Source organism: Carcharodon carcharias, chromosome 1 (assembly GCF_017639515.1).
Source record: "Carcharodon carcharias isolate sCarCar2 chromosome 1, sCarCar2.pri, whole genome shotgun sequence".
Taxonomy (NCBI): domain Eukaryota; kingdom Metazoa; phylum Chordata; class Chondrichthyes; order Lamniformes; family Lamnidae; genus Carcharodon; species Carcharodon carcharias.
Window position 1 is genome coordinate 165,834,608 of NC_054467.1, and position 23,285 is coordinate 165,857,892.

The following is a 23,285-nucleotide window of genomic DNA, read 5'->3' on the forward strand; positions in this document are numbered from 1 at the left end:
CTTTTTCTTTAAAGATAGTACGTAATCAGGTTCCATTTAGATATAAAGATACCTCCTAAATTTTGAATGACACTGAGTTGACTTTTTAAATTTATGGGATTTATAAGTGGGGGAAAATAGCAATTTGCTGCGTGAAGATGTACTCCTTATTCATAGATGCAGCTTGTTGATCATTTTGCTGCTTCTCATGTAGATATCTGGCTATACCCTGACATTGCAAGCTTCAGACAATGGTGTTCCACCTCGGTTCAATACCACCACAGTCAATATTGATGTTACTGATATCAATGATAATCCTCCCATGTTCTCACAGGCAAACTACAGTGTTATCATCCAGGTAAGAGTGATCAAAATTCCAGTAGGACTCTAACATGTTGTGATTTTTTTAAAAAATATATATAAATTACATTAACTAAGCTGGAGTAATAATTGCCAAGTCCTAAACAAAGCATTTTTGGACTTCTGAGCTGGAAAATTTTGGAACTCACTTTTGTATTTAACACTAAGTTTTACATACTTTTTTCATGAAGGAAACAGCAAGAGAACAGCATAATAACACTGAATCAAAAAAAAAATCAGTTCAGTATAACATGTCTAGAATTTCTCTATCACTATCTTCTTTATTTCTGAAGCTATCTTCCTGCCAGACTGCTAGTACTATATGTTTCTCTCCTAGTCAGCATGAAGGGTTTGTTGCAGAAAGTGAAACTTCCATTGACTGACACAAATCAAAACTTGTAATTTATTTGTGAAATTGCTAGGACTAGTATGGTCATTCCCATTGACACAGAATTCTAATATGATCTCTGCTTTGTTAAAAGCTTAGCCATGGCATGTTTTGTGTCAGTGAATAAGTCCTTTTGTCCACTGTATGGGTCTATCAGAATGGTTTTCCATAGCCTCTCAAAATCTTCCCTTTGATCAACTGGGGAGCACCTCGATTTAAAGGAACTGACGTGGATTACATCAAGTCTTTCTTACTAGGAGATACAGTGTATGTATAGTACTTTGTCTAATAGCTCCATTCATCCAGAATTAATAGCATTCAGAAGAAAACAATGTAGCAATCAGTTCTGCCTGCTACCTGGAGACTGAATGCTCATCTACATTAGCTTCAGCCTGTGTACTTGTATTTTTGAACACAATTTGAATTCTAGTTTGTGTATGAAAATAGATTTAGAATTATTTGTCAATAATTCAATCCTCTCCCCAGCCCCACACTCAGGCTGAACCAGCAACAACAACTTATATTTATATTTATTTAGCGCCTTTAGTGTAATGAGACAAATCAAGGCACTTCCCAGGAGCATCATAAAACAAAGTATAACACCGAACCACATAAGGTGATAATAGGTCAGATAGCCAAAAGTTTGGTCAAAGAGTTATGTTTTAATGAATGTCTTAAAGGTAGAAAGCAAAGCAGAGAAGTGTGGAGAGGAGCAAGGTCATGGAGGGATTTGAAAACAAGGATGAGAATTTTAAAATCATGGTGTTACTTGACTGTGAACCAATATAGGTCAGCAAGCACAGGGGTGATAGGGGAATGGGACATGCTGTGAGTTAAGACATGGGCATCAGAATTTTGGAGTGTAGAATGTGAGACCTGACAGGAGTAGTTGAGTCTAGAGTTGATGAAGGCATGATTGAGGGTTTTCAGCAGCAGATGAACTAAGACGGTGAAATCAAGGGATGTTATGGAGCTGGAAATAGGTGGTCTTAATAATGGCATGAATATGAGGTTGAAAACTCATCTCAGGATTAGATGTGACACCAAAGTTTTGAACAGACTCATTTTAAACTCAGACTAGGTAGGGAATGGTGCTTGAAGTGAGGTCTGAAAACAATGGCTTCAGTCTTCCCAGTATTTATTGGAGGAATGTTTTGCTCATCTGGATGTCAGGTAAGCTATTTGATAATTTAGCAACAGTAGAGGAGTTCAAGAGGTTGTAGTGAGGTAGAGCTGGGTGTCATCAGCTTACATGTGCAAAACTAATGCTGGACTCTCAGATGATGATGCTGAGGGGCAGCATGTGGATGAGAAAAAGCAAGGGCCAAGAATAGATCCTTGAGGGACACCAGAGGAAGGGTGCGGGAACAGGAAGGGAAGCCATTGCAAGTGATTCTCTGGCTATGACTCGATAGATAAGAATGGAACCATGTGGGAGCTGTCCCACCCTGCTGGCCAAAGTGCAGAGGTGGTGGAGGAAGATGGTGTGGTCAATCATGTCGAAGGTTGGAGACAGGTTGAAAAGGAAAGGGGGAAATGTTTACCTTTGTCACAGTCACATACGATGTCATTTGTGACTTTGATAAGAACAGTTTGGTACTGTAGCTGGAGCCAAAATCTGATTGGAGGGATTCAAACATGGAGTTCTGGGAAAGATAGGCATAGATTTGGGAGATGACATGTTCAAGGACATTAGAGAGGAAAGGGAAGTTAAGAGAATGAATGGTAGCTTGCAAGGATGGGAGGGGTCAAGGATTTGTTGTTTAGAGGAGGGGGATGATGATGGCAGATTTAAAGGAGAGAGGGACAACACATGAAATGACCTGGAACCAGACATTTCATGAACTTGGTGTTCTATTCGACCCCAAGCTGTAGCTTCTATCTTGCCTATTAAGATTGTTTAGTTCCTGCACAACAATGCATCTGGCCTTCCTCAGCTCCTTAGATGCTGAAAACTTAAACTGGCTCTCTGTTTGCTGATACCCTCTTTTCTCAGAACTGTTGTCCTTGTCCATAAATTCCTTAATGTCCTTCACTCCCTATCTTTGCAATCTCCTCCCCAACTTGGCATTACCCTGACCCTGAGCTGTGCACCCCTCTTCCCCTTCAACCTTTCATTTGTAACAGAACCAAAGCAAGTGTAACCTTCAGCAGACTTCGAACATCAGTCTGGAACAAAGAGGAGTAAGCTTGCCTATCAAACTGAGAGTTTATAGAGCAATAGTCTTTGTTCTACACATGTGAGACTTGTGACATGCCAAGAAGTTCAACCACTTTCTCTTGAGATACCTTCAGAAGCTTCTGAAGATCAGATGTCAGGACAAAATGCCAGACACTGAGGTGCTCACCTGAGCCGGCATACACACTATATTGAGACAGGCACAACTGAGTTAGGCTGGTCATGTACCCAGATCATGAAACATACTTAGCAAAGTGAACCTTCTATGGACAGCTTGAGCCTGAGGCTTGCTGTTATGCAGGTCAAAGGAAGCACTATTAAGACTCACTTATGAAGGCTCACTTACATGTTTTGACATTGACTTCAAGTCCTGGAAGAAGCTCCCCCCCAGATCTCCACACTTGGCACAACCAAATAAAAAATAGTGCAGCCACCTTCGAAAGCAAACATACATTGGAGGCAGAGAAAAAAGGCAAGGAGAGGAAATCCTGAGCCAACAATTCATCCAAAACTCAATTGCCTGCAATATCCTGCCTTATATGCAGCAGAATCTTCCAGGTGCAAATTGGCCTTAGCAGTTACCTATGTACCAGTGGAACCCTACCATCCCAGATGATGAACATGGTCATCTTCATCCCAGGTGATGAACATGGTCATCTTCATCCCAGGTGATGAACATGGTCATCTTCATCCCAGGTGATGAACATGGTCATCTTCATCCCAGGTGATGAACATGGTCATCTTCATCCCAGGTGATAAACATGGTCATCTTCATCCCAGGTGATGAACATGGTCATCTTCATCCCAGGTGATGAACATGGTCATCTTCATCCCAGGTGATGAACATGGTCATCTTCATCCCAGGTGATGAACATGGTCATCTTCATCCCAGGTGGTGAACATGGTCATCTTCATCCCAGGTGGTGAACATGGTCATCTTCATCCCAGGTGGTGAACATGGTCATCTTCATCCCAGATGGTGAACATGGTCATCTTCATCCCAGATGGTGAACATGGTCATCTTCATCCCAGATGGTGAACATGGTCGTCTTCATCCCAGATGGTGAACATGGTCGTCTTCATCCCAGATGATGAACATGGTCGTCTTCATCCCAGATGGTGAACCTGGTCGTCTTCATCCCAGATGGTGAACCTGGTCATCTTCATCCCAGATGGTGAACCTGGTCGTCTTCATCCCAGATGGTGAACCTGGTCGTCTTCATCCCAGATGGTGAACCTGGTCGTCTTCATCCCAGATGGTGAACCTGGTCATCTTCATCCCAGATGGTGAACCTGGTCATCTTCATCCCAGATGGTGAACCTGGTCATCTTCATCCCAGATGGTGAACATGGTCATCTTCACCTTGAAAGATGAATAAGAAGGTGGCAAACAGAGCCATCAGATATCATGATCTTACTCCTTAAAATCCTTCCTTAAACCCCTCTATTTACTTTTAGCCCCAGCTTCAAAAATCTCCTCCAGCCCATTTCTTTTACAAAGTTTTCAGTCACTCCAAATCTCCTTTGCTTGTTGTGTCCATTTTCCTTGCTCCTATTTGTGAAGCAACTTGGGATGTTTCTCGTGTTAAGGCGCTGTATAAATGCAAGTTAATGTTAGTCCTGGAATCAATCTATCTGCTGTCTCAGGATCTAGATTCATACAAAATAAATTAAGTAAAAGTGTGTGTGATTTAGAGAAAATGCAGCCTCCTTGAGCATAAACTGTATCTATTTTGTAGGAAAACAAGCCTGTTGGATCCAGTGTCCTACAGCTCCAAGTGATAGACAGGGATTCCTCGCACAATGGCCCTCCATTCACTTTTACAATCATTGGTGGAAATGAAGAGAATGAATTTCAGATAAATCCACAAGGTCTGCTCATATCATCATCTCATCTCAACCACAAGGCCAAAGATATGTATCTACTGCAAGTACAGGTAAAAGCAGAATTTAATATTATGCTTTACTATGTGCACAAAGTGTTCAGTTTTGTGACTGTGGGCAGAATTTTCCCCCCATAAGGGGGGGTCGTTGAAGAGCAATTTGGGGTGTGCTGCCATTTTACATGAAGCCAATTAAGGCCCACCCAGGATGATGTCCGCACAGAAGCGCTATGCGCTCCCTGTGCAGGTGGGGGGAATCCCTAAACCCGAGAGTGCACTCTTTCGCGCATGCAAAGTGCTGCCTCAGGGAGATCAGCTGCACTTTGTAAAGTATTAAAAATAGAAAAAAAAAATCACTGACATGTTCCCTCATGTGACAATGTCACATGAGTTGGGACATATCCATAACTTTTAAAATCACTTTAATTAAATTTTTAAAAACCTACATCAAACCTCACCCTGTCCGTGGATGAAGTTTCATGCTTTTTCTGAAACCCACCAGGGCTCCTGGCCTGCCCACCAACCTTAAGGTTGAACGGGCAGGTCCATTAATCACTTTAATGACTCTGCCAATGGCCTCAATCAGCCATTGACAGGTCGGCGGGTGTACAGCTGATTTTGCTGAGCCCCCGCCTACCTGAAAATTTAAATGGGATGCGGTGACGTCAGGAGTTTCACCTGACATCATCGCGCATCATTTTACGCGTCAGTGAGTGGGCCCTGCCGCCTGCCCCTCCCCCCCCACAACTCGCCGGCAGGCAAATCCTGGCCTGTGTCTCTGCATTGTCTAAGTGTTTTTCTTGTTACCCATAAGGCAGAATGAATTTGATGCGATTATAAGGGTAACTTTTGAGTTGCTGCTCCTGCTGCAAAAGTTCAGGTGAGGCATTACACATCGTAAATTTGAGCGCTTTGATCAGGTATTGGTACTCTATACAATTTATCTTTCATTCGTTTTAATAGACAGTAAATATGCAAATGGAGTATCTGGATGCCTTGACCTTTGCTCTAAATTCCCAATATTCACTCCTGTCACAAAAAACTCCCCGCAGAGAATGCTAGTGATTAAAAATTTACCCCATAATGACAAATTAAGCATGTTATCACTTGTTGTATTAGTGTGCAACTAAACCACATAGTCTGATTTCTAGTCCATGGTGCGTTAGATAATCTTAACCTGTACAAACAAAAGTTGGCTCTCTCCCATCTAATGATTGCTGACCAGTGACCCAAAGACCGACCAAAGTGCAAGGATATTGGGCTACACCTCCTGTACATCTCAATCTCCCCATGATAAAATAAGCCAGACAGCACTCAGGGTGTGCTTACAGAGAAGGAATTGCCACTTTAGCAAGGTATTTGAGAGCATCCACCACTCATAGATCTTTGGGACTGTACTGGAGTAAGGGAGTCAATATTATTAGAAGAAGAGGGAAGACATGTTTGGACAAGGTCTGAGGGAAAACTTCAGAAGATGAAAAACACCATTGACTTGTCCTTGCCAGAAGTAGGAAAAATTGAAATGAGCATTTTGAACTCAGGCATCCTGAGCACATTGTAGACCATTAATGTAATTGGTGGTACCGTATGGTGCTGCACAATGGAACAGTTCAAGCTAATGATAAAGCTTTAAATATCATAATTTACCCACAATGCCTGGTATTGGTACTTTGAAATGTTTTATAAGTAAAGTAGAAATTTTTATTCAGCACCAATAATTCAACAATTTTACCAGAACGACTGATATAGGTGTTTAATTTTAAAAATAATAAATTAAAGGGGAATGTATTTTTATAAGGGTAAATAGAAGAAAAGATGTTCACGACTTTCAACTGCTGGTTGCCCTGTTAATGAAGTGTTCAGCAATTGAAACTATCAAGAAAGTAGTGGCTGCTTCTTATTTGCCCAGGGGTCATCTGATGCATTTTCCAGGAAGGCCTGTAAATGGGTGCCCAGTGCTTTCACCTGACATAGATGGTTGTATGTGCAATTCAAGCTCCTTTGCCAGTTGTAGGATCCTATTTACAATTGCAAGCACAAATAAATAGAGTGAGCACTGTGCACATTCTGCACATTTGTACCAGGCAGAGAGTGGCCTAATCAGAGGTCCTTAAAGGGACAATAGAAGTTGCTCTATAAATGGCCTGGAAATATTTTTATGGGGTCATGTTCCTACTTAGCCCACACAAATACTGTGCCCACTGCCACTGGCTGGATTGGGCACTCTTTCCCATAGAGTACCTCTTCCACCCACTTCTCTTTCCTGTCAATTTCCAGCTTGACCTGCTCATGGAGCTGCTGGTTTTGTTGGCCCACTGGGTTTTGCAAGTGGAGTACAAGTTATGATTGAGTACTGGGCAGTGCTTCTAGCTTAATCTGACCCTGAAAATGATTTAGGTCTTCACCAAACTTTACATCTGTTTTAGGTGAGAGTTGAAAAATGCCATCAATTTATACAAAATCCAGTGTAAATCCTGGATAGAGCCTGTGTTTTACTTTAGTTTCCATGGTAATTGTGGCTTCTGACATTCCTATGGGAATCCTGTGTTCTGCCCATTATAAAGAAGCAGACACAAAGGAATGATATAAGTTCAGAAGCTTACCTTGCAGCCTGCCCCTTCTGTGTTAGTGGCAATGGGATTGATGCATTCATTATCTGTTTATAGTCCATTTTGAAAGGAAAACAGAAAATGTTCTATGAACATGCTGTTAACAATCTGTGGCCATACCTATCCTATTGCGATCAATAATTTGAAATAGCTGGGGCTCATGGGAATCTTTTTGTGCTGCCAGTGAAGCAGGTCTGCTCCTCTGAAATCAATGAATACAGGAATTTCAGAGTCTGTCACCATGCCATTGAGGTAAAATAGAGGAGATACTCTAACTCCTAAGATTTATGCAGAGTGAGTACACGTCATTCTTGTATTTCCCTTGTGTCTTGAGGATGAGAGTTATTCAATGTGAAACTTTGCAAATAGGCGCATCTTTTTATTGCATTGTTTCTAAAAGGAGTTTGAAAACATACTGAAAAGCTGTGCTTCAAGAAAGTCATTTTGAAAACACATCTGCATTCTCTGAAATGGAGCTATGTGATTTATAAAATGAATGTGAATTGCAGATAAATGCAGTTTAAAAAAAAAGCAATGGAATATTCTAATATCAATTGAGTTTCTTTTTTTTAGGTAACTGATAGTGGGCGACCTCCATTAACCTCATCAACCTTCATAAAGCTTAAAATTATTGAGGAAAGTATTTATCCTCCAGCTATTCTTCCCCTGGAAATCCACATAACTACTGTTGGAGATGAGTATGCAGGTGGTGTCATTGGAAAGATTCATGCAACAGATCAGGACATTTATGACACTCTCACGTATAGTCTTGCATCAAACATGGGAAACTCATTTGCAGTTTCCAGTACGGATGGCAAAGTGATCGCACATAAGCTTTTGGATGTTGGACAATACGTTCTGAACGTCACTGTAACTGATGGTCAATTCACAACAGCTGCTGATGTATCTGTGCATGTTAAGCAAGTAACTGAAAATCAAGTCAACCACTCTATTGCCATTCGGTTTGCAAATATTACACCCGAAGAGTTTATAGGAGATTATTGGCGGAACTTCCAAAGAGCATTACGAAATATTCTTGGCGTTAGAAGGCATGATATTCATGTTATTAGTTTGCAGCCTTCTGAACCACCTTCAAATTTGGATGTTCTCCTTACGGTCAATAAAGCAAGTAGTTCTTTCCATCTGCCTGAAGTCCTTTTCCACAAGCTGAACACCTCAGTAGTAGGCATTGAAGAAATGATGGGTGTCCGAATACTGAAAGTCATTCATAAACTTTGTGCTGGCCTAGACTGCCCTATGAAATATTGTGAAGAAAAGATTACTATAGACACAAATGCCATGTCAACGCACAGCACTGCTAGGTTAAGCTTTGTAACCCCGCGGCATCACAGAACATCTGTCTGCCTTTGTAAAGGTAAGGAGCATATTATAACATCAGTCAGCTCTGTAACTCTAAAAGCGTGTGAAGGATCCAACTGTATAGTACAGAAATGCTTGTCTGCTGATTTGTGTTTGACAAAAGTCTTATACATGTTTCTGGTAATATAGTACAATCCTTTTCGTAAAACTGTCACTTAGAGCAACTATGGAAAGTTGTTCAGCAAGACCGGTGTTTTTATAACCCATATTATTGTATACCTGATGCAGCTTTTTAACAAGGCTTTGTCATGCTACCTAAATAGCGTACAAACTAACAATAAATGTGCCTAAAGTGATTTTTTTTATTAGAACATGTTTGCACTATTTGTCATTGTTGAACTGTCTAATTGTTTTGATGAATATATTAAATAGAAGGTAAATATTGAAATGTCAATGTATCGATGATGCTGTAGAAAAATGCTTTTTGCACATTGTGTTTTATTTTGAACAAGTTATGTTTTTATTTTTCCAGGCAGCAAATGCCGTTTGGTGCATAAACCCTGTGAAGGTAATCTTTGTTCTCCTGATACTGAATGTGTATCTGATGCAAAGGGAGAGAATTATAATTGTTTATGCAATAATGCCAAAGTCGGTCAATGCTCTGGTAAGGATTTTCCATATAACACATTTTAAAATTTGAACAAAAGGTTCATTCATCATAGTGCAAATATATTTATAATGCAAGTTTTCACTTTGTATTTGTCATATTTATTTGATGGCTTTTTTTAGTGAGTGGGCTAGTGAGTCCTTTGCCTTGAATTTTCAGGTGGTGCTTCTCTGTCATTCAATGGTAATAGTTATGTGAAATATCGCCTCATGGAAAATGAAAACAAAGAAGAAATGAAACTCTCACTACGCCTACGGACTTATCATCCACATGCAGTTGTTATGTATGCTAGAGGAACGGACTACAGCATTCTAGAGGTACACGCTTCTCAAGTAATACGGGGCAAAAATTACTGAGTACTATTCTTAGTATTTGTTTAATTCAGATGTAAAATTCCAACTTATGCAATTTTTAACCAGTTTATTTAAAATATGATTTAGCAATATGGTTAATCTGGAAATTTTACATGACCCTCTTAACTAAAAAAAAAATTAAATAGTGCTAAATCATGCATTTTTTTTCCCCCATGAGAGGAACTTGTGCAGCTTATGTGCGTAAAAGTGAATATTTGAGTTGCCATACTGGAAGTCACAGGTATCTGTTACTATCCTTTGTTGTGTCACGTATTCTAAACTACTCAAATTTGATCAGGAGAAGCAACATTACTTTAAACAAGAACAAAAACTGCTGGAAAATCTCAGCAGATCTGACAACATCTGTGGATAGGGGATTTAGATTATTTTTAATTTAAAAAATGATTGCCATCCTATAGGTTATGATCTTGAACTTAAGAATTATTTGAATTCATGGCAGTTAGTACAAACCTAAAGTGCGTTATCATCCATCTAAATCCATCAACCTTTTCAGTTTTATGAAACAAATAAAAAATGATTCTATTTAATATTCTCACTGCTGTTTTGCAGATTAACAATGGAAGGCTGCAGTACAAATTTGACTGTGGCAGTGGTCCAGGGACTGTTTCTGTACAGAGCATTCAGATCAATGATGGCGAATGGCATTCTGTTTCACTGGCAGTTGATGGCAATTATGCAAGACTGGTTCTGGACAGGGTACACACAGCAGCTGGCACAGCTCCAGGCACCCTGAGGACACTAAACTTGGACAACTTTTTGTACTTTGGTGGCCATATCCGACAGCCACACACAAAGCATGGTAGAAGCATGCAGATCAGTAATGGCTTTAGAGGGTGTCTGGAGTCCATTATGCTAAATGGTCAGGAGTTACCTTTGAGCAGTAAGCCAAGGGTCTACGCAGTCATGGAGGAATCAGTTGAAATGTCTCCTGGATGTTCTCTGGTGCTAGCAGAAGGCTGTTTGAGCAGTCCATGCCTGAACAGTGGCACATGCTCTTCATTGTCCAGTGGAGGTGAGTTGATCACTTAAAAGTATAAAAATACTAGCGATGAAGAGTGAGATGCAGAATGTTTTAAATATGATATTTAGCATCTCAGTCATAGTCATTACAGCACAGAAGAAAGCCATTTGGCCAGTCGGTTCCATGCTGTTTCACTGTAGAGCAGTCCAGTCCATCCCATTCTCCTGTTCTATCCCTATAGCCCTGGCAAGTTTATTTCACTCAAGTGCCCATCCAATTTCCTTTTGCAATCATTAATCAGCTCCACTTCCATCATCCTCCTCAGCAGCACGTTTTGGTTCATTACCACTGGCCAGCGTCAAAAATGTTCTTCCTCACATTCCCCCTTCATTTCTTGACCAAAACCTTAAATCTGTATTCTCTAGTTCTTGTACCAGCAGCCAATGGGCTGTCTATCTTATTTAAACCCGTGATATTTTTGTACACCTCTATCTTCCTTTAAACTCCTTTACTCCAAGGAGAATAACCTCAGCTTCTCCAACCTAACCTTGTAGCTGAAATCCATTACCTCTGTAACCATTCCATTTAGTCTTTATTATATGTAAATATACTGCAATAACCAGGTTTCACTTGATGGTTTGCTGTAATTACTGATGATTACTTGAGTGAAAGTAAACCGTGCAGAAACCAGTGTGAATAGCAGCTATATTGTTCATTTGTATCTTTAACAATGTGTTCAGTAATTAAACGGCATTAGAAAGCTTGGAATAAGAATTAGCCATATAACCCATCCATTCTGCTTTTTCAGTGAATTTTCTCCAATCTATTATGAATTCTGCTCTAAACATTTAGTGGCCTGAGACAAAGCTCTGTGAAAAATAAACTCATTGATCCCAAGCGAAACCCTTCAATATTCATATTTTCAACGCTAACCTACTGTTCCCCAGACACTATGGGTTGATAATGCGGGGTGTGGACAGCTTGCCCCCCCCCCAACAAAGCAAAGTAGGTGTGGAGCCGATATGCTCCATGCTGCCCCACCTCACAGCCATAATGTGCTGTGGGGCGGCTAAACTATCGTTAGATGGGACTTCTGCCCCTCACTGGGCCAGCAGCTCTATCGGTCTCAGCAGCACCAAGAGCACACCAGCGGCAGCTGCTGGTACTGCAGGAGAAGAAGGAAGAAGTCCCATGGATCCCTGGAGTTTGGGGTCTTGGCCAGGGAGTGGGGTGCAGGGTGTGAGACTGGGGAAGGGGGGAAGTGGGTCTAAGGTTGCGCGTGGGTAGGAAAGAAGGAGGTTTGACCTTAGGGCGGCTGCCCGCGTTCAGCAAAGGGTAGCCGCCAAAGAGCAAATCCCCCCTTCCTATCCACCCTTTGAAGAACATTTTTTAAAAATCAGGCTGCCAGCTGCTGCCCACAAATAAACTCATTGATCCCAAGCGAAACCCTTCAATATTCATATTTTCACCGCTAACCTACTCTTCCCCAGACGCTATGGGTTGATAATGCGGGGTGTGGACAGCTTGCCCCAAAGCAAAATAGGTGTGGAGCCGATATGCTCCATGCTGCCCCACCTCACAGCCATAATGTGCTCTATGGGCTGCGCATTATCAGAGTCAGTTGGCTTGATAACAAGCCTAATTGACCCTTGAATACACGTTTGAATATGCTGGGCAGGCTGCTGATTTTGGCACCCGCCCACCCCCCTATTATGGGTGTGAGCTCAGGGTGGGTGGAAAGCTGGAGGGGTGGGCATTGGCACCTGCCCTATTTTACATGCCCCCCCATACCCAAAACACAGCAGGCAGGGGCATATAAAATACAGCCCATGTCTGCTTCTTATATTCTGTGGAGTATTTTGCCATCTCCATTCATACTAGCCCATAAAACTATGGGCAGGATTTTTAGGTCAACATGCGGGCACGATAGGGGAGCCCAGGAGCGGCCAGGGGAAGGGCCGCCACCTCCGACTGCATTTCATACTGGCTGGCCAATTAATGCCCAGCCAGCATGAAGCGCGTGCTGAAATGCTCAGTGCTGCCTGGGTGGGGGCAGAAGGAGGGCAGGCGCTGACATAAGCACGGGCGCAGGCGAGTGCTGAATGAAAGCTCCCTGAAGGCAAAGAGCTGAAGACTTCCAAACAATTAAATAAAAAGATTTTAAAATCAGGAGAAAAAAAAAAACCCACAACATCAGAATCAGTCACCTGTTCATATACATGATGAAAATTCTGCCCATACGTTTTTAGTTCTTTTATTTAATAACGGAAACCTCTTCCCACCCTTGGATGAGGTTTCATCAAAAATGTAAAGTCCTCCTGGCAGATTCGCCCATCTGCCAACCGTAAGGTTGGACGGACGATGAAAAATCGGGCGTGGTTGGAACTTTAACAACTTTAATTGTCGTCTTAATTGTCGGCAGGCGCTGTTCCAACACTCGCACATGCCCTCCAACCAAAACATCGCACAAGCGTGGGATGACGTCGGAACCCTCGCCAGACGTCATCACGTGCAATTTTGCGTTGGGGCGGCCGCACGCCTGCGCACCGACCTAAAAATTCTGCCCTATGAAATCTTAATCTTAACCTAGTGTTTATTCTGTTCCTTTTTGAATGAGTTAGTAATCGAACCTTTGCCTACTTTTGCTGCGAATCTGTTTCATGTAAGCTACTACTTTGTAAAATGGAAAATTATCCTCTCATCATGCTCACAATTTGTTAGGTTTAAACCTGTGTTTTCCAAGCCAAGTGGACTATATTTACATTATCTATGCCTCTCAGTACTTTTAAAGACCTGCATCCTGGTTTTATGTTCAGTTCAATAGGCCATTGGGACTCTTAAATGTTGCAATTGGCTGTTTATTTTTCAACCTTAGAAGTATTGACATCTTACAGAATGCAGTATCCTTAGCAATCCAGGAGGCTGCTTCCCACAAAAATTCTCAATTGGTAATGCTCTTTAAGGAGAATCATTCCAGTTACCACCATCCTCTACAATTGGAATACACACAAAGGTCAGCCGGTATACGTAAAATCACTGGTAATTGACAGTGGTTTTAGATTTGATTTTAAACAGCTGGTTTTATGACATTTGAATTAAATAGCCACAGAACAAAAATCCATTTCATCATGGATAAACCAGTTTTACGTTTGCACACTAAATAAGTTATGCCATTCTATTCACAACATCATTCAGAATACAACCACCATGCTCCTTTCATTTTTGTTACAAGGTATTAAAATTTAAACAACATCTAAGAACATTTTAATACTGTAAAAGTTAATGTTCTGAGCCACACCATGTCACAATAAGAAAGAAAGGATCTTCAACTAATCTGTATGAAAGCATTAAACATAGCAATACCACAGAATTCTATGTTTCTCTGCAATAAACAGATCTGCGAACAATAAGGAGCTTGACCCGTGACGTCTTTATTTAGAGCACAACATCCAGAACTTTAAGGCATATTTCTTCATTTGATGATAGTTGCATACATTCCAGCACTTTCCATTCATAAGCTTTTACTCAGCTAAAATCATAATAAACTTAAAACTTAAGTTATGTTGAGTGCATATATATTCTGAATACTTTATTTCTTATTGCAGTTTTAATATTAGTTTTATTAATTCCTTAATTATCTTTAGTCACCCCATTTTACATGAACTTCTATTTTTGCAGGTTATTTTTGTAAATGTACTTCTTTGTTCATGGGTATTCATTGTGAGGTTGCAGTCAGCCCTTGTGCCTCTAACCCATGTCTATATGGTGGAACTTGCATTCCAGTGAATGATGATTATATCTGTCAATGTAGAGGACAGTACACAGGACAAAGGTTAGTTTTTCTGTCATATACTGGACAGAGTTTTAATTGAAATCGTAAATTGGACAAGGTACCTTGTTCAACTGTATAAACTGGTCCATCTTTTTCTGACACTTACTGAAGGGCATTATTTAAAATTTGTTTAAAATATCTTACTGAGATTGAAAGCATATGTTCTGTGCCTTTTTGGAAACTGTCATCTGAATTTTAAACTGTTTTGACTATATTACTTTGAAGATGGTACAATGATAACGGAATTTTAGGGATTGTTCTGGTAAAGCAAAGCATGCACATATTTCTGATCTTTAGAAGTGTCAATAGCCTAAATGTATCTTGAAAACAGTTAAGTTGGTTTTTTTTAAACACCTTTTCAAATCCAGGTTATGTTATGAAAAATTTGTTTTAATTTTTTGCATTTTGACTCTTTTCAACAATCTAGTAGTAAACCTGTGGCTGTATTGAAAAGCACTGAGCTAAACTTGAACCTTTATCTATTAGTGCAAGAAATCTTCATCAGTCAGTGGGAGATAAATGTGTAAATATGTTGCTCATCCTTGCTGATGATAGGAATTATTAAACCATAATGATGGATGAATTTGAATAAAAGACAGTAAAAATAGAAGGCAATTGGTGAATAGTCCCTACCTTATGTTCTGTCCATTTGAAACATCAATTTTTCTAAACACATAGCTTTTTCACATCGTGCCAAAAACAGTTTTTAATTGTGAATAGTATTTCATCATATGTTTTCAAATAAGGTATATTGTAATTTCATATTCCCCTTAAGCTTTCAAATGACATGGGATGAATGTGCGAGCCATGTAGGATGAAAATGTCTTTGGTGTATTATCTTTAGCAAAATCATGAATGCATCCTTTATAAACAGTGTTAAAGTGTAGTGCATCACATGTAGTGCACAGAGGATGCTCCCTTTGTTTCTGATTGAACTTTTACTTCTTGATACTCACTAGCAGTTTCTATCCATGGGACTAAAATTCAACTTTGGTGGAGGCAGAAACTTCTCTGAAAAGGAAGATCAGGCAGGGTGGATAACGGGCGATTGATCCACCTCCATCCATTTTGATCCCCTGCCAAAACTGAATTTTACTCCCGTGATCATCTCTTTGGTTTCAATCTGTCCACAAAAACTGAAAATTAATCAGTTGCTACATGCTCCCTATGAACTACAGCAATTTTGTAACTTAATCTGTATCAATTTTAGGTGTCAGATGGGTCCATACTGCAAAGATAATCCTTGTAAAAATAATGGCAGATGTATCGATAGCCTTGATGGCCCTGTTTGTGAGTGTGAACGAGGTTACCATGGAGAAAGGTTTGTATTTTCCATTCCTGCACCTTCAGATGAATTTTTTTTCAGTATTATTCTTCCAAGGAATTCAACTTTTCCTTTAATTATTGCCCTAGATGCTTGGCTGATATTGATGAATGTCACGAAAATCCATGCCTCAATGAAGGCAGGTGTGAAAACACATACGGATCCTTCTCTTGCAACTGTTCCCACGGCTTTATTGGAAAACTTTGTGATGATACTGTTGTTAACAAATATGTATCGACACCCTGGAACATTGGCCTAGGAGAAGTTATTGGAATCATAGTCTTTGTAGCATCCATATTCATCCTTGTTTTAGTCTTTGTTGGCTTCCGTAAGAAGATTTGTAAAAAGAAGCATCGTAATGATACTGGTGAAAAACGCATTGGAGCTACGACGTCTTTCTTGCAAAAGAACTACTTTGATTCTAAAATTAGTAAAACCATTTATTCAGATATTCCACCACAGGTGCCTGTTCGTCCAATTTCTTATACTCCCAGTATACCCAGTGACTCTAGAAACAACCTTGACCGAAATTCTTTTGAAGGATCTGCTATACCAGAACATCCAGAGTTCAGCACCTTCAACCCAGACTCAATGCATGGCCATCGGAAAACTGTGGCCGTGTGCAGCGTTGCTCCAAACCTACCTCCTCCGCCTCCATCCAACTCTCCTTCAGACTGTGATTCCATACAAAAACCTAGTTGGGACTATGAATATGATGGTAGGTATTTTAATATAATTATTATGATTCACACTTTGTAAACCATCCATTTTTTTCCCCATTTAACACACACGACCCCTAGGTGATTTGCTACTATGACTTTCTGTTCACAACGTTCTAATATTGCATTTATATTGCTGGTTGCTGCCTCTTTTTGGCAGCAAACAAGGAATATAAGCTGATTGGCACTACCAGCACTCAAGATTGTGACCACATGAGATTGTTTCAGTGGGCATTATGGGCAGTATAATATGAAATGAACATGGCTTACCTTCATTGATCAAGGCAGCTCTATTTGTTGTGACAGAACCAGGGTGGGGGTGGAGGGCAGATATTGGTGAAGGCCACTATCTATGTGGCCTGCATGGTTTTTCACAATGACACCAGTGAAGAATGCTGAACAGTCCTGTCGTGCTACCTGGCCACAGGGAATTGACACAAGTGCAAACAAATTTCTCCCCCATGATTTCATTGCATAATTCATTGATTGCTGAAGAAAGCGCTCCGCAATATAAATGAGCCAACTTCTGCCCAAGACCAAGAACTGGTATTACAAAACTACTTCCTGAAACTATTCTAAAATCATAACATAAATGTACTTTAACTGACTACTGCTCTGACACATTTGCCTATTTAGTTTACCACTTGTCTTTCTTCTTTTTCCCTTACATTGTGAACATATATTTAATGATATTAGATGCAAATGGTGTGGGGAAATTCTAATGTAAATCATATTTAACTGTTCTATTGGTACACAATATAATGTCTGCACCCAGCTAAAGCCAGTTATTTTAAAAGCAGCTTTATGCCTGCATTTACAATCAAATATTTTTGCTAATCAAGCAGCCAGTGAATTAGAAAACATTAGGTAGCCATTAGCAGCTTAAAACTTGACGAGGGTGTTTGTACTTTTGTGTGGGAGCAGTTCCGTGCAAAGTGCTTAATGGTCTAACATACCATTTGATATGCGAGTCGAAGTGTTTGACTTTTTTTTAGCTCTTTTATCCCCCCCCGAAAGCATGCATTTTAAATCCACTCATACAAACTTTTTACATTGTGAGTTGCTGAAGATACTAATTCTTCTTCTGATTTTCAGATTTAAAAAATAATCATTTCAATTTTCTTCGCTCAATAGCTAAAGTGGTGGATCTCGATCCCTGCCTATCAAAGAAGCCTCTTGAGGACAATGCTTGTCATCCTTTTAACACCCGTGGAAGCATCTCAGAAGTGCAGTCCCTTAGCTCTTTCCAGTCTGAATCATGTGATGACAATGGTAAGAATTTCAGACATCAAGATGTACATTTTCATGTACTGTTAACAGTTTGTCTCTTTTAGAAGACACTAAATTCTTACTGGAATTCAGTGCATGTATTTTTGTCAGCTCTGCAAAGCAGCCATCCGATGATGATGTTCTACAATTCCCTGCAATTAATAGCTGAAGTTTCATTGACTGTTCTGTTATTACTAATATTAAGTCTGCTAAAAGTCCGAGTGTTGCATACTGAAAATACATTATACTTATTTAGTGGCTTCCAATTCCATCTTACTCTTTGGATGTTACTGTTTTTCTGTAGAATGTTTTAGGGGCTGTTGTTAACTTTCACTTTGCTGAGGTTTTAGTTCCCATCTGGGTCAGGCCTCAGTGGAAACAAGATTCAACGAGTATTCAGTTGCAAGTTCGATTATATCAGTAATGGAGGAAGTTCGTGAGAGAAATGGGATTCTCTGATATTGATTGATAGCTTCACAGTTGGTAATTGATTTCCAATGACAGCAGGAGTTTAAAATAAACCGTGTCAAGCTATCTGATTTAATATTACTTGACTCTTATGAGTCAATAATTCTTGACTGCTAATTTTAGCAAAAAAATTGTCAGATATAAAAATGTAGTGTATCTATGATGCATTTAACACTAATCTGTGAAATCTTTACTCATTTCACTAAAACAAATGATAATGAATATTAACAAAATTGTTGAGATCAGTGATGAACTTGTTTAGCATTTTACTCCAGGCCAAGCTCATGGAATTACTGTGCCTTATTGAAGTAAAAGCTGTAACTATTATAGAGTTAATAATACAAAGAAGCATATGGAGGAGGGAATGTAAAACACCTGAAATTAGCTGAAAAATCCAGCAGTTGCCTATAGAAGCTCTATTAATTACATCTGGGCTAAGTTGCAATATCCTACTGTGATGTGTTCGCACATTGTTTTATTAGTTATGTTATTGCTAAATTTACACCAGAAACCAATGTATAATTTTGAAAAACATGTTGTGAACATTGAAGTAACTGTACCTTAAGACTGCACACCAGTTCTTGGAATCATAAAGCCTGTGTACAAAATTCTGATTCAGAGAATGCTACAAGCAAAGGAGGAGGCCTTTGGGCCCATCATGCCTATGCCAGAATACATTTGTTTGTAAATTGTAGGTTCACTTCAAAAATATAATCTGATCGTCTGCATGGCAGTGATCAAACTCAAGAATTTTGAATCCACTCTGTATTTCCCAACGTTTATGGTGGGGGAATTGGCTTTTGCAATAACTAATCGGCAGCCCATTTTACACCCAATTTTCTTTTAAATTACCTGTCACCTTGCATTGCTGTGTTTTAAATGGAATATGCCACACATCAAAGTTGGTCTGAATTTCTGCATTGTTCTCCTGATCTACTGCCATGATTTTGCCATTTCTTCAGAGGTTCCAACAAAGACTTTCCAAGTAGATATCTTTATCAACAAGTTCAGTGTGACTGTGATTTTAATGGTTCAGAAATAAAGTTGAAGAAATTTGTCATACAACAGGTTCAAGGCTGCTCGAGATTGGGCCTGGGGCCACACTGACATATTAAGCATGCTTTATGGTGCTTGTTACATTTTCACAGGGAGCTCGCAATTGCAAATGCAGAATATCTGGCTGCTTACCTTGTCAGCAGCCAGCTAAAGATAAATTCCTTGTGGGGAATTGGAAAGAGTAGTGGGAGAGGATGGGGCAAGTAGAACTGAGCACAATAGCTTATCCTTCTCCTGGTTCCACCACAAGGCTTTTTAATCTTAATGTTTAAAAATCTTACCAATTGTTAAAAACCACAGGGATCACTGAAAGATTCTGAGCTGGACAGTCCCAACTCCTGCTCCAGTCATAGTAAACTAGTTTCACAAAGCAGTCTTTCAGATGTAAAGTTCCTATTTAAAGTGTTTTCTTTTAAGTCTGAACTTTTCAAATTTAGCTGTGGCACTGACACACTTGAAGTGTTGGAGCATGGATGCTAGATGAAGGCAGGATCAGGCTTGGCACAGCTATGATGGCATCCACCATTGGATGAGAGAAAAACAAAGTTAACCTTTCGCATCTATATGACCCTTCTTCAGAGCAGGGTCGTAAGGACTCGAAACATTAACTTTGTTTTTCTCTCTCCGCAGATGCTGTCAGACCTGCTGAGTTTTTCCAGCATTTTCTGTTTTTGTTTCAGACTTCCAGCATCTGCCGTATTTTGCTTTTATCTATAGTTGGATGGTCTGCCAGCAGCCACTGTTAAGAGTCTCACATGTAGTACAGCCACTTGAATGAGGTACCAGATGCTGAAGCCTGTTTGGAGAGCCTCTGAGTGAAAATGCCAATTAGCGCCAAATTACACTCAACCTTTTGGTGTATAGGTACTTGTACATTAGGAGCTGAACTGAAACTACCCAAATTTATTTAACATAGGACCCTTACAACAACATTTATATTGGATCATTAACATGGAAAAAACACAAGGATCTTTTAAGAGAAGAAAGGGAAAAAAATGACGGTAACACTCAGAAAGAGAGATTAGGAAGGTGGATCAAAAGATGGCCAAGGAGGATATTGTGGGAGGAGAGAGAGGTGGCAAAACTGAGGGGGTTAGAGAGGGAATTCCAGAGTATGGAGCCTAGACAGTTTAAGGCATTAGTGCCAATTGTGAGATTCATGAAGGGCAGGAGCCAGAAGAACAAGAGGGTTTGAAATTTCTAAGAAAGTACAGTGGAGTGAGGCCGAACAGAAATGTATACACAAATATGGGAATTTTAAATTTGAGGTTTTGGAGGATTGTGAGCCAATGTAGGTCAATCAGTACAGGACGGGAAGAATTAAGTGTGGGAAGTAGACTTTTGATTGGCTGTACGTTATGAATGAAGGACAAGAGGGTGATCAGGAAAGAATTAAAGTAATCAGGGTATTAAGGAATTTTGGAAGATTACAACCAATACATCCACTATCTCCACAGCCAATTCTTTTAAGACCCTAGGAGACAGGTCATCAGGTCCAGGGGACTTGTCAGCCTTTATTCCATTATTTTTTCTAGTACTTTTTCTTCAGTAGTAGTGATTGTTTTAAGTTCCTCCCTTCCTTTTCCCCTTGATTTTCTGCTATTCTTGGGGTGCTTTTGGTGTCTTCTACTGTGAAGGCAGATACAAAATTCTTGTTCAGTCTTTGCCACTAATAGGAAACAAGGTTTTTTTTTCCTATTATTAATTTCCGAGTCTCATCCTCCAAGAGACCTATGTTTACTTTAGCTACCCTCTTCCTTTTTCTTTACTTGTAGAAGTTCTTACTGTTTGTTTTTATATTTCTTGCCAGTTTACTCTCATTCTAATTTCTCACTTTTTTTAGCCAGCCTTTGCTGGTTTCTAAAATTTTGCCAATCTTCAGGTCTACCACTAATCTTGCAGTACTGTACACATTTTCTGTCAATTTGATATCATCCTTAATTCCTTTGCTAGCTGTGGATGGTGCATCCTTCTTGTAGAGCCTTTCTTTTCCACTGGAATATATCTTTAAGAGTTATGAAATACCTCCTTAAACGTCTGCCACTGCTTCTTTACCATCTTACCTTTAAGCTATTTTCTCAGACCACTGTTATCAACTCTGTCTTCATACCTTTGAAAGTTCCTTTATTTAGGTTCAGACACTAGTTTCAGACCCAGGTTTTTCTCACCTTAAACTAAATGTTAAATTCTATCATGTTTTGATCATTCTTCCCTAAAAGATCCATTATTATAAGATCATTAATTAATCCTGTCCCATTACACATTACTAATCTAAAATAGCCTCTTCCCTATTTGGCACTAGAATGTACTGCTGTAAGAAATTGTCCCAGAAACACTCCATGAATTCATTCTCAAAGCTATCTTACCTTTGATTTTTCCAATCTATATGAAAATTAAAATCACCCCTGATTATTGCAGTACCTTTCTTATAAATCCCTATCATTGCTTAATTTATGTTCTCCCATAGTATGGCTGCTGTTAGCGCCTATAAACTAATTCCAGATCTTAATCTCCAGCCAAGATCATTTCTCACTACCGTACTAATCTCATCCTTTGTTAACAGGACTATCCCACCTCCTTTTCCTTTTTTCCAACCCTTCCAAAATGTTAAATTCCCTTGACTATTCAGTTCCTAGCCTTGGTCACTTTGCAATCATGTCTCTGTAATGACTATCATATGCTACCCATTTTTTATTCTCTATTTGTGCTATCAATTTATCCAACCTGTGAAGAATCTCGCATCCATTCACTTAAAAAGCCTTTACTAACTTCTTTCCAACATATTTCTTTACTGTGGCCTTATTTGCTGGGGCACTCTTATGCTTGCGCACACTGTTGCATCTTGGTGATCATTACCCATGTCACTATCCTGTACTATTGTCTTGCCCTTTCTCATTAACTTTCTAAATTTCTCCTCATGAGAACCTCTCCCTGACTATTTAGTATAAAGCCCTCTCTTCTGCCAGGATATTGGTTTTAGCATGGTTCAAGTGAAGCCCTTCCCAATGGTACAGCTACCCCTTTCTCCAGCACTGGTGCCAGTGTCAGTTTCCCATGCATTGAAACCTATTTCTCCCATTCCAATCTTTGACCCATCTTTCGTCCTTGTAATCTTATTCATTCTTTACCATTTTTTTGTGATTCAGGTAGTTATCTAGAGATTATTACCTTTATGATCCCCATGGAGACCAATAACTTCTAAAAAGCTGTTTGAATTCCCAATGACTGACTTAATGGAATTGCATGGCAAGATTTCAAGTTTTAAGACCTTTACTCTAACAAAAGAATTAAAATCAACATTGACTGAACACTATTTACTAGGCATCGAATACATTAAATTACAGGATAGGTATCTCACCCTTTAACTTTTAACATAACCAAAAATCTTACACCACTGTCATACTTTACTGCCCACTCTTCACAGAACTGTAGTTTTTACAGGAACCAACATCACTCCCAGCTCCCAAAGGATTTGCTTCTCCCTGTTTTACTGAGTTGTAACGTCATGCGGCCGTCAAAAGGTGCTTCTCTCAGTTTTTGGAAGAGTCCGAAACCGAATACCAGGAGCAAGGCCCACTCTGGCAATTCTTTCCCCCCTGCCTGGCCACACCGGGACGAATCTTCTAGACCCTTCAATTGGCCTGGTTTTGTCACTTCGATCAGAGTCTTTCCTCCCATTGGTAATCCACAGTAAGGACACGGTCTCCTTTGTGCTGACCACACCAGCTGCAACCTTTCACTTCTCTGTAAGATCTATCTCTTTCTCTCTCTCTCTTTCTCTGCCTGAAAGCTAGGAAATAAAAAATAAAAAGCCAACCAGCCACAGCTGCTTTTGCCTTTGTTTCAGATGTGGACATTTTGCACCTTGCTAATTATTGACTTGTGCCCCTTATCCCC

The 23,285-nt window shown here is 39.8% G+C and overlaps 1 protein-coding gene across 5 annotated transcripts in view; it reads left to right on the forward strand.

The window, feature by feature from the left end:
* fat1a (FAT atypical cadherin 1a) overlaps positions 1 to 23,285 on the forward strand; it is a 209,034-nt gene that overhangs the window by 178,192 nt on the left and 7,557 nt on the right. For all 5 annotated transcript variants that reach the window (XM_041204004.1, XM_041203908.1, XM_041204098.1 and 2 more), the window contains exons 17-26: positions 194 to 337; positions 4,646 to 4,843; positions 7,972 to 8,773; positions 9,251 to 9,382; positions 9,545 to 9,702; positions 10,309 to 10,771; positions 14,399 to 14,552; positions 15,763 to 15,873; positions 15,966 to 16,594; positions 17,730 to 17,867. In XM_041204004.1, coding sequence (XP_041059938.1) covers positions 194 to 337; positions 4,646 to 4,843; positions 7,972 to 8,773; positions 9,251 to 9,382; positions 9,545 to 9,702; positions 10,309 to 10,771; positions 14,399 to 14,552; positions 15,763 to 15,873; positions 15,966 to 16,594; positions 17,730 to 17,867 — 2,929 coding nt within the window. The remainder of the gene's footprint in view (positions 1 to 193; positions 338 to 4,645; positions 4,844 to 7,971; positions 8,774 to 9,250; positions 9,383 to 9,544; positions 9,703 to 10,308; positions 10,772 to 14,398; positions 14,553 to 15,762; positions 15,874 to 15,965; positions 16,595 to 17,729; positions 17,868 to 23,285) is intronic.